The 20,031-nt window shown below is 44.7% G+C and overlaps 1 protein-coding gene across 3 annotated transcripts in view; it reads left to right on the forward strand.

The window, feature by feature from the left end:
• The window catches only part of CCDC91 (coiled-coil domain containing 91), a 138,273-nt gene that overhangs the window by 62,894 nt on the left and 55,348 nt on the right, over positions 1–20,031 (forward strand). For all 3 annotated transcript variants that reach the window (XR_015728787.1, XM_060684135.2, XM_087873312.1), the window contains one exon: positions 9,392–9,499. Coding sequence is in view for 2 of the 3 variants with exons in the window: in XM_060684135.2 (XP_060540118.2) it covers positions 9,392–9,499 (108 nt within the window). In the remaining variant the exon portion in view is untranslated. The remainder of the gene's footprint in view (positions 1–9,391; positions 9,500–20,031) is intronic.

Here is a 20,031-nt window from a genome sequence, read left to right on the forward strand (position 1 = left end):
AAGCTAAGAGACAGCTTGAGGTCCACCCTTAAGATCTGACTTAGGGATGGTGGGTGAGCATGGATAGTTTCATTCTGAGAGCTGCATAGCTTGGGGACAAATGATTGGGGGGCATACAGTGGCAATGGGAAGGCAGGGGGTGCCCTGGAAGAGGCTGATGCCGATATGTACATTTAGATGTAGATGTGACAAGGACATTCACATTTACTCAGCATTTTAGTGTGTACACCAGTGGTGAAATCCTCCCCGGTTTGCCACCAGTTTGCTGTCCACACATGTGTGTTGCACACCAAATGCACACTGTGCACGCACGCATGCACTCTGTGCACCAAACGTGCTCTGCACATGCATGTGCAGTTCATGCCAAACGCGTGCTTCGTGCGGAAAAAGGAGGCTTGGGAAGGTAAGTAGAACAGCGGAGGGGGGGGAAGAGCTGTGCTGCGTGAGTTAGATTTGCTAGAAAGCAGGATTTCCTGCTTTCTAGCGAATTTAAATCATGTGGCACAGCTGATTGTCGAGCTTTTTTTTTTACTACTGGTTCGCCCAAACCAGTAGCTTTTATCACTACCGGCTCGCGCGAACCGGTAGCATTTCACCCCTGGTGTACATCAGTGGTGGTGTTGTGGCCCCGCCCTCTGAGCCTATCTCATCAGAGGAAGAAGGCTCTGAACATGAGGGAGAGGAGTCAGCCAGGCCTCCCTCTCCAGGCCCCTCCCCTCTGGCACTGTCTCAGGTGCCGGCCGAGGGTGAGGAGATTAACCAGGAGCCAGGTGTCTTGGATGAGAGCGAGGAAGGAGAGCCGTCGTTCCTGGATGCATGCCAACGAAGGCGTGATAAACGGTTGCAGCAGTTAAGGAGGCGTGCTAGGGATTAGAACTGAGTCACTGGACCACACCCCAGAGACTATATAAGAGAGGGTAGTGGCTGTTAAACTCCATGACGAACAAAAACTAACTTTGGCTAGTCACTTGAACAACGTCTGAAGCTGCCGAAGGGATATTGTTTTGCTGGACTATTTGCAATGCGTATGTAATTTTATGTTATCTGTTGCAGTAAAAGCTCTTGGCAGACGGTGCTTATATTGTTGCCAAGTTTGAGATAACGACCTGTGTGCGTGCCAAGTACTTTCTTAACCCTCGGCTGGCTGTGTTTGTGTGTGTGTGTGTAGACGGGGACAGATCAGGTGGCTTGCCCCCCGGTTCGGACCGGTTCGCAAGAACCGGTAGTAAAACCGGTGGGAGGCTCCACCCACTGACCCGGATGTCATCAGGAAGTTTCTGCGCATGCGCAGAAATGCACAGTCCTGTTGCAAATCGGTAGTAAAGCTAAGTAGAACCCACCCATGGTTTATGACCTGGCTTATATACACCCATGTCTCTTCTCAGTTGGGTTTTAATTCATTTAATTCAGTAGAGTGCAGTGAGCTTAGAGCTTAGTGCAGTGTTCCTCTCTCAGGACTACAGGTAGCGATTGACTTTGGACCACAGTGGAGCTCAAAATTTCTGTTGTTGAGAGAGACAGTTGTTAAGTGAATTTTGCCTCAATGTAAGACCTTTCTTGCCACACAGTTGATATGTGAATCACTTCAGTTTTTAAATTAGTGACATGGTTGTTAAGTGAATCCGGCTTCGCTTGTAAGAATATGATCCCAGAATACTGCAAATGTTGTAACCATCAGTGTTTGACAAGCATCTGAATTTTGATCATGGGTCCATGGGGGATATCGCCGTGGTCGTAAGTGTGGAAAACGGCCATAAGTCACTTTTTCCATTAGCTTCAAATGATGACTAAATGAACTGTTGTAAGTCGAGGACGACCTGTACAAAGTCTCCAAAGAAACAGGGAAGGTTTTCCAAAGGCTTCCTGTTTATGGAGATTCTTAGCCATCCAAGTTACGGTTGTCCCAAAGGTGCTTTTTTCAAAAGGTAGCTGGACTTTGTTTTTCCTTGAAGACGTTTCGCTTCTCATCCCAGAAGCTTCTTCAGTTCTGACCGAATGGTGGAGAATGGAAGGATTCTCCACCATTCAGTCAATGCCGTGGCCAGGGGGGCTTTTTATCAGGTTCGCCTGATACATCAGTTGCGCCCCTTTCTGGATCGGGACTCCCTACGCACGGTCACTCAAGTACTCGTCACTTCCCGCCTGGACTACTGCAATGCTCTCTACATGGGGCTTCCCTTGGGTGCACCCGGAGGCTACAGTTAGTCCAGAATGTGGCCACGCGGGGGATTATGGGAGCGACGGGGTGCTCACATATGACACCTCTCCTGCGCGAGCTGCACTGGCTTCCTGTGGTCTTCCGGGTGCGCTTCAAGGTGTTGGTGATCACCTTTAAAGCGCTCCATGGCTTAGGGCCAGGGTATCTGCGAGACCGCCTTCTGCCGCCAATAGCCTCCCACCGACCGGTTCACTCAGAGAGGGCATCCTCAGGGTGCCGTTGGCCAGACAGTGTCGGCTGGCGACCCCCCAGGGGGAGAGCCTTCTCTGTGGCAGCACCCGTCCTCTGAAATGACCTGCCCCCTGAGATACACATGATATCAGTCCTCCAGACTTTTTGTTGGGCCCTGAAAACACACTTATTCCATCTAGCCGGGCTGGCTTGATCCCATCCTCTCAGTTTTAATTGAATTCGGTTTTAATTGGATTGTTTTTAAATCTTGGGCCAAAATTATTTAATTGTTTTTTAAATTGTTTTTAAATTTTATATGCAATGTTTTATCTCGGCTGTACACCGCCCTGAGTCCCGCAGGAGAAGGGCGGTATAGAAATAAAATAAAATAAAATAAAATAATAAAATAAAATAAAATAAAATAAAATAAAATAAAATAATAAAATATAATATAAAATAAAATAAAATAAAATAAAATAAAATAAAAAAATAAATAACACCGAAGAAGCTTCTTGGATGAGAAGCAAAACCTCTTCAAGGGAAAAACCAAGGAAGACCTTTTGAAAAAAGCACCTTTGAGACCATCATGACCAGGATGGCTGAGAATCTCCGTAGACATTTGGCCTGTCCCGTTAATTTGAAGCCTTTGCAGAATAGCTTAACTGGATTTTGAGGAGTCGTCGTCTTCTCTTCTGAGATTAGAACTGGCAAGTTTTCATGTGGGCTTCTGATTGAAAATTAAAACAAAAAGCTAAATGGAACAAACATTATTCCGGCACGCCTGGGGCCGTTGATCTCGCTGTTGCGATCTTGTGAGATCCGGCCATGAATTTATTTATTTATTTATTTTATTTATCGGACTTAAATGCCGCCCTTTCTCCACAAGGACTTGTTGTTGCAGTAAGCAACAACAAGTCCAAATTAAAATTCAAACAATAAAAGAATCTAAAATTCCCATTAAAACCCCTTCAGTCCAGGCCAGCCTGGCGAAACAACCATGTTTTAAGGTCACGGCGGAAAGAGCGAAGATCGGGGGCCACCCGGAGCTCCAAGGGGAGCTGATTCCAGAGGGTAGGTGCGCCTACAGAGAAGGCTCTCTCTCTCTAGGGGCCGTCAGCCGACATTGCTTGGCCGACGGAACCCCAAGTAGGCCCTCTCTGTGTGAGCGCACCGGGCGATGGGGAGCTGTTGCTGGCTGCAAGTGATCCGCCAGATACCCCAGGCCTAAGCCATGTAGGGCTTTATAGGTAATCACCAACACCTTGAATGGTGTGAATGGGTTTTAATGTTTTAATTTTTAAATGCATTGTAAGCCGCCCTGAGTCTCCGGAGAAAGGCGACATATCAAATTGAACTAATAATAAAAATTGAACTAATAATTTGGTTCATTAGTTCCCAGCATGGAACTTATTGTAATTCATAGTTTTAAACCATGGCTTCATTCAGAGGTGGGTTTCACATTTTGCTGCTACCGGTTCGCCGCTTGCACGCTAGCTTCACCTGCGCGCGCACCTTCCGTGCATGCGCTTTGCTTGTTGTGGCCCCGCCCTCTGAGCCTGTCCCATCGGAGGAAGAAAGCTCCGAGCATGAGGAAGAGGAGTCAGCCAGGCCTCCCTCTCCAGGCCCCTCCCCTCTGGCATTGTCTCAGGTGCCGGCCGAGGGAGAGGAGATTAGCAGGGAGACAGGTGGCTCGGATCAGAGTGATGGAGAAACATCATTCCTGGACGCACGCCTCCGAAGGCGTGATAAACGATTGCAGCAGCTCAGGAGGCGTGCTACGGATTAGAACTGAGTCACTGGACCACACCCCAGAGACTATATAATAGAGGGTGGTGGTCAGTGATCCTTGTGACGAACAAAACTAACCTTGGATAGTCACTAAAGCCTCGTTCGGAACTGCTGAGAGAAATATTTGTTGTTGTTGGACATTTGGAAGCTGAGTATTTATCTTTCTGTTTTTCTGTGAAAATAAAGGCACTTGGCAGACGGTGTGTCTGTCGCTGCCAAGTTGGAGATAAAGAAACTGGGTGTGTTCCAAAGTGTTTCCTTAACCCTCGGCTGGCTGTGTTTGTGTGTGTGTGTGTGGACGGGGACAGATCATTTGCTCATACATGCCTTCCTCGCTTGCGCCTGGCCTCAAAACTGTGCCTAAATAGGACGGACGGCATAGAGCTGAGGCCGGTGGACTGGCCCACCCGTGATCTCCGCAACCAATTCGCCCAAACCGGTACGAACCGGCTGAATACCACCTCTGGCTTCATGGTTGCAGATGGTGAGATGGAAGGACCACCAACCAGCTAGACTCGTAAACAGATCCTGTTAGCGATTGTGGGGGAAGCAGTCAGTTTTGGAAAACGTGGTTACATGCTTGCTTGTAGTCCTAAAGCATTAGTCTAATATGAGAATCTAAAAGAGATTTTTTATATATATAATTAGATTTATTTGTTTTCCATGGTGTAAGGAAAGGTAGTGTTGACGTTGGCCCAAATCCATGGCCGTCGGCCTAGAAAGGTCCAGTCTGACCCAAGGAATCTGCCTGGTTCTGTTCCATGATCTGGCTTATAATATTCTTCCATCTGTGGCTACCAATCGGAATCCCACCGCAACAGAAAGACACAATAGTAATGAAATATTCTTCTTGCTCTGTTTTCACATTGGGATTGCCTATACATAGCAATGTTAGGAGACATGGCACGAAATTCCTAACTGTGAAGTTGGTGTTTATTGGAAAGAAATGTCTGGTCCTAATTTGTTAAAATTGCTGTTGTGTTTTGATTTGTAGGGTGTTTGTGTTATTTTAAGGTTTTTTTTGGCTTATCATATATCCTGTACATTTTTTTTTTTTTTAAAAAATAGGCTTTCATTTCAAAATTGGCAAGAGCCTTGGAAACGTCTAATTTGAAAATGGGATTAGTGTATTTTTAATAAATAATAATGCATATATAAAAAAAAAAACCCGAAATGGAAGAATCGACTTGGTTGCGAAATGCCACAATAGTTTCCAACTTCCAGTTATTATTATTTTTTTAATGCTGTGTGCTTGTTTTGTAATGCTCTTGTAATTCGCCCTCATTTTTAGACTAACAACATCTTCCTTAAGAATGTTGACATTTGCCAATTGTTTTAATTTTGACTCCTTAAGTTACGTTTGGTAACTTTTTAGTTTATTCTATATTTATTTTATTGATTCATTTTATTTATTTGATTTATATACCGCCCTACTCCCGAAGGACTCAGGGTGGTGAACAGCCAATCAATAAAAATACATAGATACAAAATTTAAAAACAAAGTAAAATCGAATTAAACAATTTGGCCCAGACAAATTAAAACACCCCAATCATTTAAAATCAATTAAAATTAGCAAAATTAAAAAGAGGGAAAAGATATAACAGTGATGGCTAACCTTTTTGTCGTTGTGTGCTGAAAGGCAATGCGCGTGCGACCTCCCCCCCCCACATGTGCCCCCCCACCCCTCACCCGTTTTTGGCTTCAAGGTTGGTGCAAGAGGCCTTCCAGGCCCAAAATGGGGCATGGGGGGGGCCTCCCCATACCCCATTTCGGGCCTGGAAGGCCTCCTGCACCAACCTGGGAGCCAAAACAGGTTGCCACGCGAAACCCCAAAATGCAATGTAAGCATCCCCCGTGCATGTGCCCCACCCCCCACACAAGCACAGCAGAGACCCAAAGATCAGCTGGCTGGCGGGAGGCACGCGCACATGCCGAGCTGAGCTGGGGTGACGGCTGGCATGCCCGCAGAGAGGGCTCTAAGTGCTACCTGTGGCATGCGTGCCATAGGTTTGCCATCGCTATATAATATAGAACGAAGTATTTGGACGAAAGCATTTTTTTGGGGAAGCACTTCTTTGAACTGCATATCAGGGGTGAAATCTACTTACCTTCCTTACCGGTTCGGAAGTGCACGCGCCATGGGCGCGCTTCATGTATGCGCGCACATCAGTGGTGGGTCACTCCCAGTTCTGCCTGGTTCCGCCAAGCCGGTAGCAGTGACGATATGACATCACCGAACTGGTTCTGCCCCCCTGCCCCCTCCGCGTTATTCTTACCTTTTATTTGGCCCCACCCCCAATTTATTGCTGCCTCCTGATCCCAGCTGATCGGCTAGAAGGAAAAAAACTATTTAAACTCTTGCCGTGAGGCTTCAAAGGGCCGCCCTATAGCTGATCAGTGTTAAAAGGCAGTGTGGTGGTAGACCAGTGCCTGCAAAAATAAATGGGTAGACCGGTACAGCTCTGAAAGCAGTTAAAAGCTTGGTAGACCAGTACCTCTGCTAAATCCTAAAGAATTGTCACATGACCATCAAGCCACGCCCACAAAATAAGCCACACCCACAGAACCGGTAGTAAAAAAATTTAGAACCCACCCCTGGCGCACACCTTCTGTGCATGTGCAAAACCTTCTGCGCGTGCACAGAAGATAAAAAGACATTACTTCCTGGTTAAAACCAGGAAATAATAACACCTGGGCAGCAATCGCTACCGGATTGCCGAACCACGGCTCCAGCTCAGTAGAATCACATCTACTCGGTTCTGGGCTTTTTTCCTTTCTAACACCTAGCAAGCTCTAACTGCTAGGTGGGAGACCTAAATAGATCCATTTCTAGCTCGTTAGCTGTCATCAGTAGGCCACACCCATATCCTCCCTGTAAAGGCACAGTATCAATTTTCTTACTTCTTCATAGGGTTTATGTGTGTTTTTCTTCTAGCCAGGTTTTCCCTACGTAGATGTGATTCTACTGAGCTGGAGCTACAAAAAAAACCTTGGCTACGTAGGGAAAACCTGGCTAGAAGAAAAACACACATAAACCCTACGAAGAAGTAAGAAAATTTATATATATATATATATATATATATATATATATATATATATGTAATGATACTTGAAGACATGATGACTTAAGAGAAAAGAAAAAAACTGTTCCCAGCATTTTGCATATTTTAGGCTGTCGTTTAAACAGCAATGCATCCCATTAAAAATGACCAATAAGTTGCTTTTGAACGCTCTGCTCATGTGCCCAAGCGTACCAAAATTTTGGTAGCCTAATTGCAAGTTCAAACACTTTCGTTTTCCATTGTATCTGCCAAGGTGGCGAGGTGGCGCAGTGGTTAGAGCCGAGGTTGCGCAGTAGTTAGAGTGCAGTACTGCAGCTACTTCAGCTGACTGCTAGTTCAGCAGATCAGCGGATCAAATCTCACCGGCTCAAGGTTGACTCAACCTTCCATCCTTCCGAGGTGGGTAAAATGAGGACCCAGATTGTTGGGGGCAATATGCTATTTAGTATACTGTCTTTGGTGTAAGCCACCCAGAATCCTCAGAGAGTGGGTGGCATAGAAATATGACTAATAAATAAATAAAATAATAAATATTTAAATGTTAGCTTTTTTTGTGTGCATCGCGCTGTTATCTGTCAACGGCTTTTAGGAAAGAGCGAAAGGGAATCACCCAGATGGTTGGTAACAAGATTCGACGCTACTGCCGTGGAAAGTGTACGAAAAAGTGGTAAAGCCATCACTCAGTCAAAGGAAATGGAAGATCGCAGCATGGATTTCGTGTTTCATTCTCCGCTCTTCCCAGTGTAGGATAGACCCTGCGCCATGGACAGTTAAAAAATGTTCCAATTTTTTGAGTGTTTTTAAAAAAAAAAAAAAAAAAACACGGGCTGATTGGTTGCTCTAATTTAGATTTTTTCAGTTCTGATTCCCGATCTCTTCGAGTTTTGGAGCGAGACTGGCGTTTTGGGGGCATTGCTTCTATATTTTCAAGCGAGTCATAATTTCCATCTGTTTTCACTTGACTTGTGGTTGTGGAGATCCTGCTTGGCCCCTGGGATGTAGCCGTCTCTGCTGAGAGGATGTGGAGTTTTGTCAGCCAGTGAAATATGTCTGACTCTCCTCCTGCAAACCGAGCCTCTCGATTTTCATCTTGGGTGGTCCCAGAAAAGCTAGATGAGAAGCTTTAACAGAAAACTCTCCACTTTCCCTATCTGTTACTCATCCCTTCACAAGGAGCCCCAGAAACAAACACTTCAGTTGCAGACTTCAATTAAGATTCATTAAAAGATCCCTCTTCAAAACGCCTTCTGTTTAATCTCTGGGTGCCCTTGAATAGGCAGTTGTATTCAGGAGTGGGCTTCAAAATTTTTTTTAGCAAGAGGGTCTCTGCCCGGTTGCTGGGTGCGTGTGGCCATGGTGGGTGTGGCCTAGTTGGCCTCTTGCGCTTTGGAATGAGCTGCCCCCAGAAATTCGTAAAATCTCTGATCTCCGTGTATTTCGCTGTGCCCTCAAAACCTTGTTGTTCCGCCAAGCTGGGCTATCAAGGTAAAGATTTTAATTGGGTTTTTAAAAATTGGGATTTTAAATTGGGGGTTTTAAATTGAGCCTTTCATTTAATAATTTTAATTATTTTTAAATTTTGTCTGTCTTTATGCTTTTAATCAGGCTGTACACCGCCCTGAGTCCTTCGGGAGAAGGGCGGTATAGAAATAAAATTAATAAATAATAAATAAATAAATAAATATAGCAGGGGGTGCGTTTTTGCCCTCCCCGGGCTCCGGAGGCTTTCCTCGAGCCTCCTTCCTGGAGCCTGGGGAGGGTGAAAATGGCCTCCCCAGGCTCCAGAGGCCCTCTTGAGGCCAGAAACGGCCCCATTTCTGGCCTTCTAGAACTTCCAGTAGGCCCATTTTTCACCCTCCCTGAGCCTCTGGGCGCACCCTGCACTTACCAACATCCAAAACGGGCCAAGTGGGGACTCCTGGGAGGGGAGGGGTGGGGTGGGCGGGGCCAGCCAGGAGTGGGATTTGCGGGTTCTCCGAACTGCACAGAATCTTAGCTAGAGGTTCTCCCGAACCCCTGCGAACCCCCAGCAGCCCACTTCTGGTTGTATTCATGCTCGCTTCTCTAGTTCTACAAAATTGTACAGAATGGGGGTGGGGGAGAGAAAATTCACAAACCTGGGCTGATTGTCTGCTCTTTGCTTTGTTCCAGGCCCTGCTGAAGGTGCTCGTGGAGGAACGGGAAAAGGCCTTGGAGAAACAGCATGTCTCTGCCATTGAGAAGCAGGCGCAGAAGTGTGAAGAGTTACTCAATGCTCAGGTAACCATCTTCTTTTAACCACCCCATAATCCCTTGCGGGGTGGAGTCTGGGCAACTGAATGGAGCTGAGTGTTTACTGGCCGGATGCTCTTCCTGTTGCCAGTGCGGAGTTCAGTGCTCAGGTAATGCCCCCATTTATTTACAAAAGATCTCTTTCCAAAGTCAGAACAAAAACTTTTTGCCTTCGGGGTTATCTGATCCTTCGCCAAGGTCTATTGACCTTTTACCTCTTTAGCTGAAGGGTCCACCTGTATTTTTCTCGAGTGCAGTGAAACCATCATAAACAGGAGTCAGCTGCCACACGTCTGAATTTTGATCACGTGACCAAGGGGATGCTGCAACTGTCTTTCTTTGATTTGTACACAGGTAGTCCTCGACTTACGACAGGTTATGAAGGCAGGCTAGGAAGCAATAGATGGGAACTAATCAAGGAGAGAAGCAACCTAGAACTTAGGAGAAATTTCCTGACAGTTAAGAAGAATTAATCAGTGGAACGACTTGCCTCCAGATGTTGTGGGTGCTCCATCACTCGAGGTTTTTAAGAAGGGATTGGACAACTATTTGTTTGAAATAGGGTTATAGGGCTTCCTACCTGAGCAGGGGGTTGGACTAGAAGACCTCCAGGCGTCCTTTCAACTCTGTTATTCTTGTCAGAATATTCATGACTGGAAAGACATGGTAACAAGGTCAGCCAATTGGGAGCTGAGACAGACTGGAGCCAGGGCGTGTCTTAGTCTGCAGCTTCTGATTCTGCGCAGAGAAAAAGAAGCGTGTTAAGTCTCTCTGCTGTACTCTTGTGTGTGAACATGTCTGCTGATCTGAGCTGAAGAATCCACTGTGGGTATTGTAAATATACTGTCGAGACCCCACGCTCGACAATCCGACACATATACTTTATGTGTTGTTATGAATATAAAGAAGTTAATGAATCCAGCTGATTCAGTTATCTGTGTGTGCTTCTGGATTTGTTTTTGCAACAGACTCTTGACAATTCTGTTATTATTTAGTGACCGTTCAAAGTTAGAACAGCACTGGAAAAAAGTGACTTATGACAATTTTTCACACTTGCTACCCTACCGTTGCAACATCCCCATAGTCATGTGATAAAAATTCAGACACTTGCTAACTGAGTCATAATTATAACGGTTGCAATGTCCCATTTTGCGACCTTCTGATAAGCAAAGTCAATGGGGAAGCCACGTTCACTTAACAACCGTGTTAGTAACCTAACAATGTCAGTGGAAAGAAAGGTTGTAAAATGGGGAAAAATTCACTTAACAAATGTCTCACTTAGCAAGAAATTTTGGGATCGATGGTGGTCGTAAATCGAGGACTACTTGTACTGCCGAATCCTGTAAGGCTCAAGTATTAGCAGGATTGTACAGGAAAAATATCCGTGGTAACAATTCAAGAACACATTTGTAGTCCAGGTAAAAGGTGCATCCACAGGCTGAATGGCTTAGTAAATGAATGCAAACACCTTGAATTGCAACCAGAAGCAAAGAGCAATGAGTACGGCTGCTGTAGAATATATGCACAATTTTGTCCCAAAGTCCCTGATAGTACTCTTCCTGTTTGAAGGGAAGACTGCCCGAGGCACAGGTGTGACTACGGCACAGGTGAACTAGTCTACCTCTTTTCCATCTTCTTGAAAGGCCTCGTGGGAAGTAGAAGTCAGTATCATTGTGTACATCCAAGAATGACCATGACTTATGGAAGATTACAAGTTGGAATGAAGAGTAAATAAATGAAGAGGGTGGATGGGTGGATGGATGGATAAGGGAAGGTGGGAGGAGGGAGGAAAGGAAGGAAGGAAGGTTATATGTCTATGCAATGAAGAGAAAATGGGAGAATGTAACATTGAATGAAGAGTAAATAAATGAAGAGGATGGATGGATGGATTGATGGATGGATATGGATGAATGGATGGATAAGGGAAGGGAAGGTGGGAGGAGAGAGGGAAGAAAGGAAGGAAGGTTATATGTCTGCAATGAAGAAAAATGGGAGAATGTAACATTGAATGAAGAGTAAATAAATGACGAGGATGGATGGATATGGATGGATAAGGGAAGGGAAAGTGGGAGGAGGGAGGGAAAAAAGGAAGGAAGGAAGGTTGTATGTCTATGCAATGAAGATAAAAGGGGAGAAAGTAACATTAAATTAAGAGTAAATAAATGAAGAGGATGGATGGAGAGATGGAGGGATGGGGAAGCAAAGGGAAGGGAAGGGGAAGGAAGGAAGGAAGCTTGGTTATATGTCTATGCAATGAAGAGAATAAGGGGCGAATGTAACATTGAATGAAGGCAGTCTGAACTTCTAGAGTAGGGTTGATGAATGCATGCAGGGACATGCAAGGGGAAGATTAATTACATAAATTCAAAGGGCTAAATGTAAATGAGAAAGTATGAACCGAGGTCTTCTGTGAAGTAGAAATTCAGAGATCGGTGGTAGCCGCAGTTACAAGTCCTGTGAATGGTAATAATGGCAGGACCACAAAATGTCTTTTGGGGAAAATGTGTGTAATATTCTGAACGACTACACTCCAGGTTGGAAAACATCAGTGGAATGGACGGGTGGGAATCGGACAAGAGACAAATTAATGTGACTATTTGGAGAGTCAGAAATAAATGGGAAGAAGGATTGTTTAGTGACTATTTCTTCGGTGAAAAGTATTCTTGTTTCAAAGATATGGTTTAGACCAGGGGTGAAATCTACTTACCTTCCTTACCGGTTCGGAAGCGCACGTTAAAACCAGGAAGTAATGACACCTGGGCGGTGATTGCTACCGGATTGCCGAACCACAGGGAAAAATCGCTACCGGATCAGGCGATCTGATCCAGCAGTATTTCACTCCTGGTTTAGACGTAAATTGGTTGGAGGTACACCTTGTCAGACACAAAGAAATCAGGAAGCAAGGCTGTTGAAATGACTATAAGTTTACTCCATGCTTGTTCTGACCTAGGCTTCCTGAGAAAGCATAAATCACAATTTTAGTCCCAAAAAACCTCTTTTATTGAGATGGCTGTGAATTATGGTCATTCACAGCCCGTAATGTTTCACAAACAGTCTGTGAAGATTCCGACAGATGTCTGCTCGAGTTGATACAGTCTTTCAGGGTAATGTTGATAAGCACCCACCTTTATCTCCCTTGAAACGCTGCCAGAGACCTAATTGCCAATTAGTTTTGCAAGGCCAAACGGAGCACAGAGTCAAACGGAGCTTCTCAGAACTTGAATTGCTTTCTGCAAAGGCTCACATCCATTTGCTCCTCTTTTATGTCTTATGGGAGGGGTCAATCAACTCCAAGCCTTACTCCCGAGTCACCCTTTTTTTCCTTAATTGTTCTTGCCTTCTGGCAGCTCTGCGCATGCGCACACTGGGAACAGGCTCACACTGTTCTTCTGCCTCGCTGATGTCAGATTCCGGAGGCTCCAGAGACAGCACATAACTACCAGATGGCTCTGGTTCCATCTCTGCCTCCAACGCAGAGCACTCATCAGAGCCTTCCCCAGACTCCAGGACTGGCCCATGTTCCTCCCCAACCTCCTCACTGTTCGACTCTGCTGCCAACTCCGCAGGCTGCCTGCGGACCACAACAATGCTAACTCTCTACAAAAATCTGCTCTACTAACAGTCAAAGCAAATTGGCGGTAGACAAGGGTCAACGCAATTCAAGATGGGCTGGACTTAGATCTCTTGTGGATGCGAAGGGACTCAAGACTGATGACAGATTTGATCACTCCTTCAGGCTCAACTTGGTCATCTCTTACACACGGCGTGTGAATAGCTGTAAATCCAAAGGATTGTGCCAAATCGATTGAGAAAATTAGGGAAGGATGTAAAGATTAATGAGAGGTTCTGAATGTGGGACGTAACCAGTGGTGGAATTCAAATTTTTTTTACTACCGGTTCTATGGGCGTGACTTGGTGGGTGTGGCTTGGTGGGCGTGGCAGGGGAAGGATACTGCAAAATCTCCATTCCTATCCCACTCCAGGGGAAGGATACTGCAAAATCTCCATTCCCACCCCATTCTGGGGCCAGCCAGAGGTGGTATTTGCCGGTTCTCCGAACTACTCAAGATTTCTGCTACCGGTTCTCCAGAACCTGTCAGAACCTGCTGGATGTAACCATGTTTTAGCAGCCCCAAGAGCAGATCTTTAGAGAAAAGAAGGCATGGAAAGAAAGGAAAGATGCCAAACAAACTAGAATGAAAACAAAACAACCTTAAGAAGTGTGTGTGTCCTGTTTGAAAGGATATGAAAAGACAAGTTAGTTTTGGATAGAAGTCACGGAATTGCAGGGATCGGAGCGAAGAAAATTATATTACTGGGCCAGGGAGTTATGTTGAATTATGCAAATGCTAATGGAAAATACGTGGGATGAAGGGGAAGAGGCTGTGGATGAAAAAAAAAATTAGACTTAAGAAAACGATGGCTGCAAATCATGAGGATGAGAGGAAGGTATCTTACAATGTTTGAACAGGAAAAATAAGACATTTCCTAGGAAAATTGGCAAAGAGGTCACGAGCAAAAAAATATTGAACGAGGCAAAGAAAATGCAAAGTCTTTTTTTAATGGAATTTTTTTTAAAAAAAACAAAACTGGAGGTAGATGAAAAGACCCAAACAAGGAGCTTTCAGCAGAGTTATTAGAATTAAAAATGAAAGTAATGACTGAAATGAGTGAATAATGAAAAGGAGCGCTTTGGAGATTGATGAATAGCAAGGATGTGCTGAACACAGAAGTGACAGGTATACTCGTAAATGTTTGTGTCAAGGAAGAATGGATGAAAATACCTATAAGGGTTGTGAGAATATAGAAAAAGGATAATAAAACTCTGCAAGAGTGCAGACTATTTTGTGAAATGCTCGACAATTGGAAACATACTACAGGTACCCTGTTTCCCCTAAAATAAGACATCCCCTGATAATAATCCCAATCGGGCTTTTGAGCGCATGCACTAAAATAAGCCCTCCCCAAAAATATTTAAACACATGTGCAGCCGGTCTCTGCCATTTCCTCTGGTTTCCTCCATGCACCCCAAAATAATAAGACCTCCCCCCCCCCAAAAGGCCAAGTGCTTATTTCAGGGTTCAAAAAAATTTAAGACAGGGTCTTATTTTCAGGGAAACACAGTAGTCCTTGATTTACAACCATTCGTTTAGTGACTGAAGTTACGACACTTAAAAAAAAAAAGGAGACATTTTTCACACGACCACTGCAGCATCCCCAAAGTCACGTGATCAAAAGGCAACTGGTTCGTCTTTATGACAGTTGAAGTGTCCCCTTTTGCGACCTTCTGACAAGCAAAGTCAGAAGCCAGATTCATTTAACAACCGTCTTGAGTCAGAACTGAAAATGCTTCCTAGATGAGAAGTGAAACGTCTTCAGAAGAAAAAACCAGAAAGTCCAGTCGCCTCTTGAAAAAGCACAACATGTCCCGGATGACTGAGAATCTCCGTAGACCTTAACAACAGTGTTACTAACTTAACAATTGCAGTAATGTGCTTAACAACTGTGTTAAGAAAGGTCGGGCAAAATTCACTTAACAACTGTCTCACTTAGCAGCAGAAATTTTGGGCTCAATTGTCGTAAGTCAAGATCTGTTTGTACTCATTTCCCTAAAGCAGGGGTGTCAAACTCGATTTCATTGAGGGCCGCATCAGGGTTGTGTTTGATCTCGGGGGGTCGGGGGGACATGGTCTGTTGAGGAATTTGCAGAGCAACCCTAGAGTAACAAGGATGTGCACTTGAAAGCGACTGAGAGCAGTTGCAAATAATCACAGCCAACACAGAGATACACTGAATTGTGTTTACTTTTAGTAATAGTAATAAGGCACAGTCCAATAAACAGTCCAGGTCATACACAGATAAAGCAGTAGATAGTTAAACAATAGTACAGGGATATTCCAATAACAAAGTCTTCTTACCAGTTGTCGTAGTCATACATAATAAACAGTTGCAAACAGTAGCAAACACAGCAAATAGCAGTAACGATCAGCACAGATCAGCAGAGAGAAACAAACCATGTTTCAAGCTCCCTCTTAAGGACATTGGCTACAGAGCTAACCAATGATGCAATACGGCAATACAGTCTTAAAGCTATATTGAGGTTTTATATATTGCCAACCCAAAAAGTGAGGTTATTGTCATTTCCTAACATGGTCAAGGGTCCGCGTGGCCAGCTCGACATCACTCGTATCCAGAGCGCCTGTGGTAGCCCGAGTACTCTGCCAGCGGAAACGGGCTCCTGAGTTCTGTTTTCAGCTGGGACGGCCTCCTGCAACCCTCTGCCTGCGAAAACTGAGCTTGGGAGGGCTGCGTGTGGCCCTCGCGAGCTCCGTTTTAGGCTGGGACGGCCTTCTGTAACCCTCTGCCAGCGAAAATGGAGCTCAGTAGGGCTCAGTTTTTGCTGGCTGAAGCACCGTGGGCCGGTCCTTTGCTGTTTCCATGGCAGCCCAACAGGCCAGATCTAAGTACCCCGCAGGCCAGATCTGGCCTCCGGGCCTTGAGTTTGATACCCCTGCCCTAAAGGGAAGTGTACCAATAATGGATTCCTTAAGTGTATGTGGGCAAATTGTATTGAAAGGCATCAGTTTTGACCTTCTGAAGAGTTTTGAAGACTTGGCTGTTCACCCAGCTTTGGGCTAGGATGGAAATGAACCAGCAAACACAGAATTGGTGAGATGCTGGAGTGGAATACATGATATTCTGTGTGGTTTTGTGGGTTCCTATTGATTCTGTTCTTATGAAACAGGGCTGCGGGTATCACATGCTATGATTATCAGGCGTAATAGAGGTGACCGTGCAAATTTTATAAATAAATATAGAGAAATTAAAGGGGCCGGACGGGTATGTGAATGGATGTCGGAAATAAGGGATGAAAAATTGAAACTGATAATAAAAATAGTTCCCTCTTAGAAATGGGTGGGGGGGTGGGGGTGGGGGTGGGAATGGAATTGCAAGGAAGTTTTGGAACGTTCCAAATTGAATTAGCTGAAGCTGCTGTGTCAGGAACCGAGTTGAATCTGTTCATGCAAATTCTACCAAGAAATCTATGTTAGATGGACTTGTTCTTCAAGTGTGTGAAGCAGAGGTGAAATTCATTTTTTTTTTACTACTGGTCCTGTGGGCGTGGCTTGGTGGGCATGGCTTGATGGGCGTGGCAGGGGAAGGATACTGCAAAATCCCCATTCCCTCCCCACTCCTGGAGGAAGGATACTACAAAATCCCCATTCCCTCCGCACTCCTGGGGGAAGGATATTGCCTTCATATATCCATTCCCACCCCACTCCAGGGTAAGGATACTGCAAAATCCCCATCCCCCTCCTAGGGGAAGGATATTGCCTTCAAATATCCATTCCCACCCCACTCCAGGGTAAGGATACTGCAAAATCCCCATTCCCTCCCCGCTCCTGGGGAAGGATATTGCAAAATCTCCATTCCCACCACACTCCAGGGTAAGGATACTGCAAAATCCTCATTCCCTCCCCGCTCCTGGGGAAGGATATTGCAAAATCTCCATTCCCACCACACTCCGGGGGAAGGATACTGCAAAATCCTCATTCCCTCTCCACTCCTGGGGGAAGAATATTGCAAAATCTCCATTCCCACCCAACTCCAGGGGAAGGATACTGCAAAATCCTCATTCCCTCACCACTCCTGGGGGAAGAATATTGCGAAATCTCCATTCCCACCCCACTCCAGGGGAAGGATGTTGCAAAGACTCCATTCCCACCCCACTCTGGGGCCCGTCAGAGGTGGTATTTGCCAGTTCTCCAAACTACTCAAAATTTCTGCTACCGGTTCTCCTGCTGGATTTCACCCCTGGTCTGAAGATGCTCATAAGTGATAAAGGATATATTTGAAATTGTCTTCAAAAGACAAGTTGTTGTGCTGAAAGGAAGAGACCAGACCTCATTGTCTTCCGAATTCATCATCAGCCAGTTGGTTCAGAAAAATGGATTAAGGGTTGAAGTCTACAAAGTCATAAGCTTACTATAATATGATTTGCCCAGAGCTGGTTTGGACGTGGGGTTGAATTAAATTGAATTAGCTGAGTGATAAATAGCAATGGGAGTGCAGACACTCAGAAAATTAATTACGGTGAACAAGTCTGAGTGTAGATAATTAATTGATTGTGAGTCAGGGCAGAACTGTGATCTCACACCAGCAACCCCAGAAGAAAATTTAGGAATAGAAAATGCAGTAATTAATTCTAAAAATGGGATTACATTCTTCTGCCCCCTTTAATCCTTAAGGAATTTTATTGAAGAACATTCTTGACCAGTAAATCTTACTAAGAGTTGTTGCATGTTTTTGGTGCAATGTTTTGTTTAAAAGATCCTTTAAAAATGGAATGGAAGAGAAGACCTATAAAACCAGCCATAATCTTGTCTCATTTGTTGAAACTGTGAGCTTCCATGCTCTTAAAGAGATCAGCGTAGGAGGGAATTTGTTTAATGGGGCAGTGCTTGCATTTTTGAACATTTGTTTAGTGGTAATTGATTGCAAAAAAACATCGAGGAATATAAATTTAGACTTCTAAGGCATCTGGAAGGCATTGATTTCTTGAATCCCCCGTGGAGTTAATTAATTCCCATCAAATATATATAAAATACCCAGACATTTTAAAGCTATTGAAAACCTTATTTTTTTTTTCTTGCCCTTTGTTTGGGATAGAACAACAGAAGCTTGGGGAAAAGAATATATGTAATCCTCAACTACAGATTCATTGTATTATAGTGAATCTGTAAAAATCTGTGCAAAATACACATTTCTACCTGAAGATGCCTTTTGCCATTTTCTTAAAATTTCTGAGAACTGAAACTCTTCATATACGAAAACAAGTTTATCCTTTTGCGTGTTTTACACTCTCTTGATTTGACTTCGTCGGTTCCAAATATTGGTCATTGCACATTGATGTTGCACTTAAAACAGAAATATTTCAAACTATTACATAATCTGGGGATATTACATAATCTGGGAAAGAGAAAATTAGGCCCTTGGGAAAGAAAAAGACACATATAGACACACGTAATATATATTCTCTCTCTCTCCCTCCCTCCCTCCCTCTCTCTCTCTCTAACTTTGCTTACCATTTTGCCTTTTTGTTTTAATTTGTTTTAAATAGCCGGGTGGCACAGTGGTTAGAATGCAGTACTGCAGGGCTACTTCTGCTGACTGCCGGCTGCCTGCAATTTGGCAGTTCGAATCTCACCAGGCTCAAAATTCACTCAGCCTTTCATCCTTCCGAGGTGGGTAAAATGAGGACCCGGATTGTTGGAGGCAATAGGTTGACTCTGTAAACCGCTTAGAGAGGGCTGTAAAGCACTGTGAAGCGGTATATAAGTCTATGTGCTATTGCTATTGCTATTAATTGATCTCTTTAAGAAGGAGGTGGAAACTTGGTGCTGTTGCATACCATGTCAGGCTGACCAGACTGATCAGCCAGACAGGTGCCAGGTTCAGATGAATTTATTCTTTGTTGTTGTTAGTTGTGAAGTCGTGTCCGACCCATCGCGACCACAACGTTCCTCCAGGCCTTCCTGTCCTCTATCATCCTCTGGACTCCATTTAAGCTCACGCTGACTTCTTCAGTGACTCCATCCAGCCACCTCGTTCTCTGTCGTCCCCTTCTTCTTTTGCCCTCAATCGTTCCCAGCATTAGGCTCTTCTCCAGTGAATCCTTCCTTCTCATTAGGTGGCCAAAGTATTTGAGTTTCCTCTTCAGGACCTGGCCTTCTAAAGAGCAGTCAGGGTTGATCTCCTCGAGGACTGACCGGTTTGATCGCCTTGGAGTCCAAGGGACTCGCAGGAGTCTTCTCCAGCACCACAGTTCAAAGGCCTCAATTCTTTGGCGCTCAGCCTTCCTTATGGTCCAACTTTCACAGCCATACATTGCAACTGGGAAAACCATAGCCTTGACTATACGCACTTTTGTTGGCAGGGTGAGGTCTCTGCTTTTTAGTATGCTGCCTAGATTTGCCATAGCTTTCCTCCCCAGGAGCAAGCATCTTTTAATTTCTTGGCTGCCGTCCGCATCTGCAGTGATCTTGGAGCCCAGGAAAATAAAATCTGTCACTACCAAAAGGAATTCATTTTACCTCATTGTTAAATTACATTAACAGAATCTTGCAACTGTGAAGGCACAAATGTCTCAGCTCTACTTCTACCTGCTTGATCTATTAAGGGCAGGTCCTTCCTAAATTTCCTTCTTGGGACCATTAAGCCACTGGGGGGCTCCCTTGTCTGATTGCATCCTAGGTGGCATCTATTCCTCTCTTTCCCCAAGATCATTGACACAATCCATTACCTCAGGATGGGGAACTATGGCCCTTTTGTGGACTTCAACTCCCATAATTCCTTGCTGGCTAAGCTATTCTGGGAGTTGAAGTCTACAAGTCATAAAAGGAGCCATAATTCTCCACCTCTGCCTTACATCTATGTCTTCTTCGCCTTTCTTCAAGTTAGATGACCCCCCCCTCCCATCAGCTGGCCTTGTGTTTTGGAGAGTTGCAGCTGGGGGAAAC

This window comes from Pantherophis guttatus, chromosome 7 (genome assembly GCF_059756535.1).
Source record: "Pantherophis guttatus breed Tessera chromosome 7, ASM5975653v1, whole genome shotgun sequence".
Classification (NCBI taxonomy): Eukaryota; Metazoa; Chordata; class Lepidosauria; order Squamata; family Colubridae; genus Pantherophis; species Pantherophis guttatus.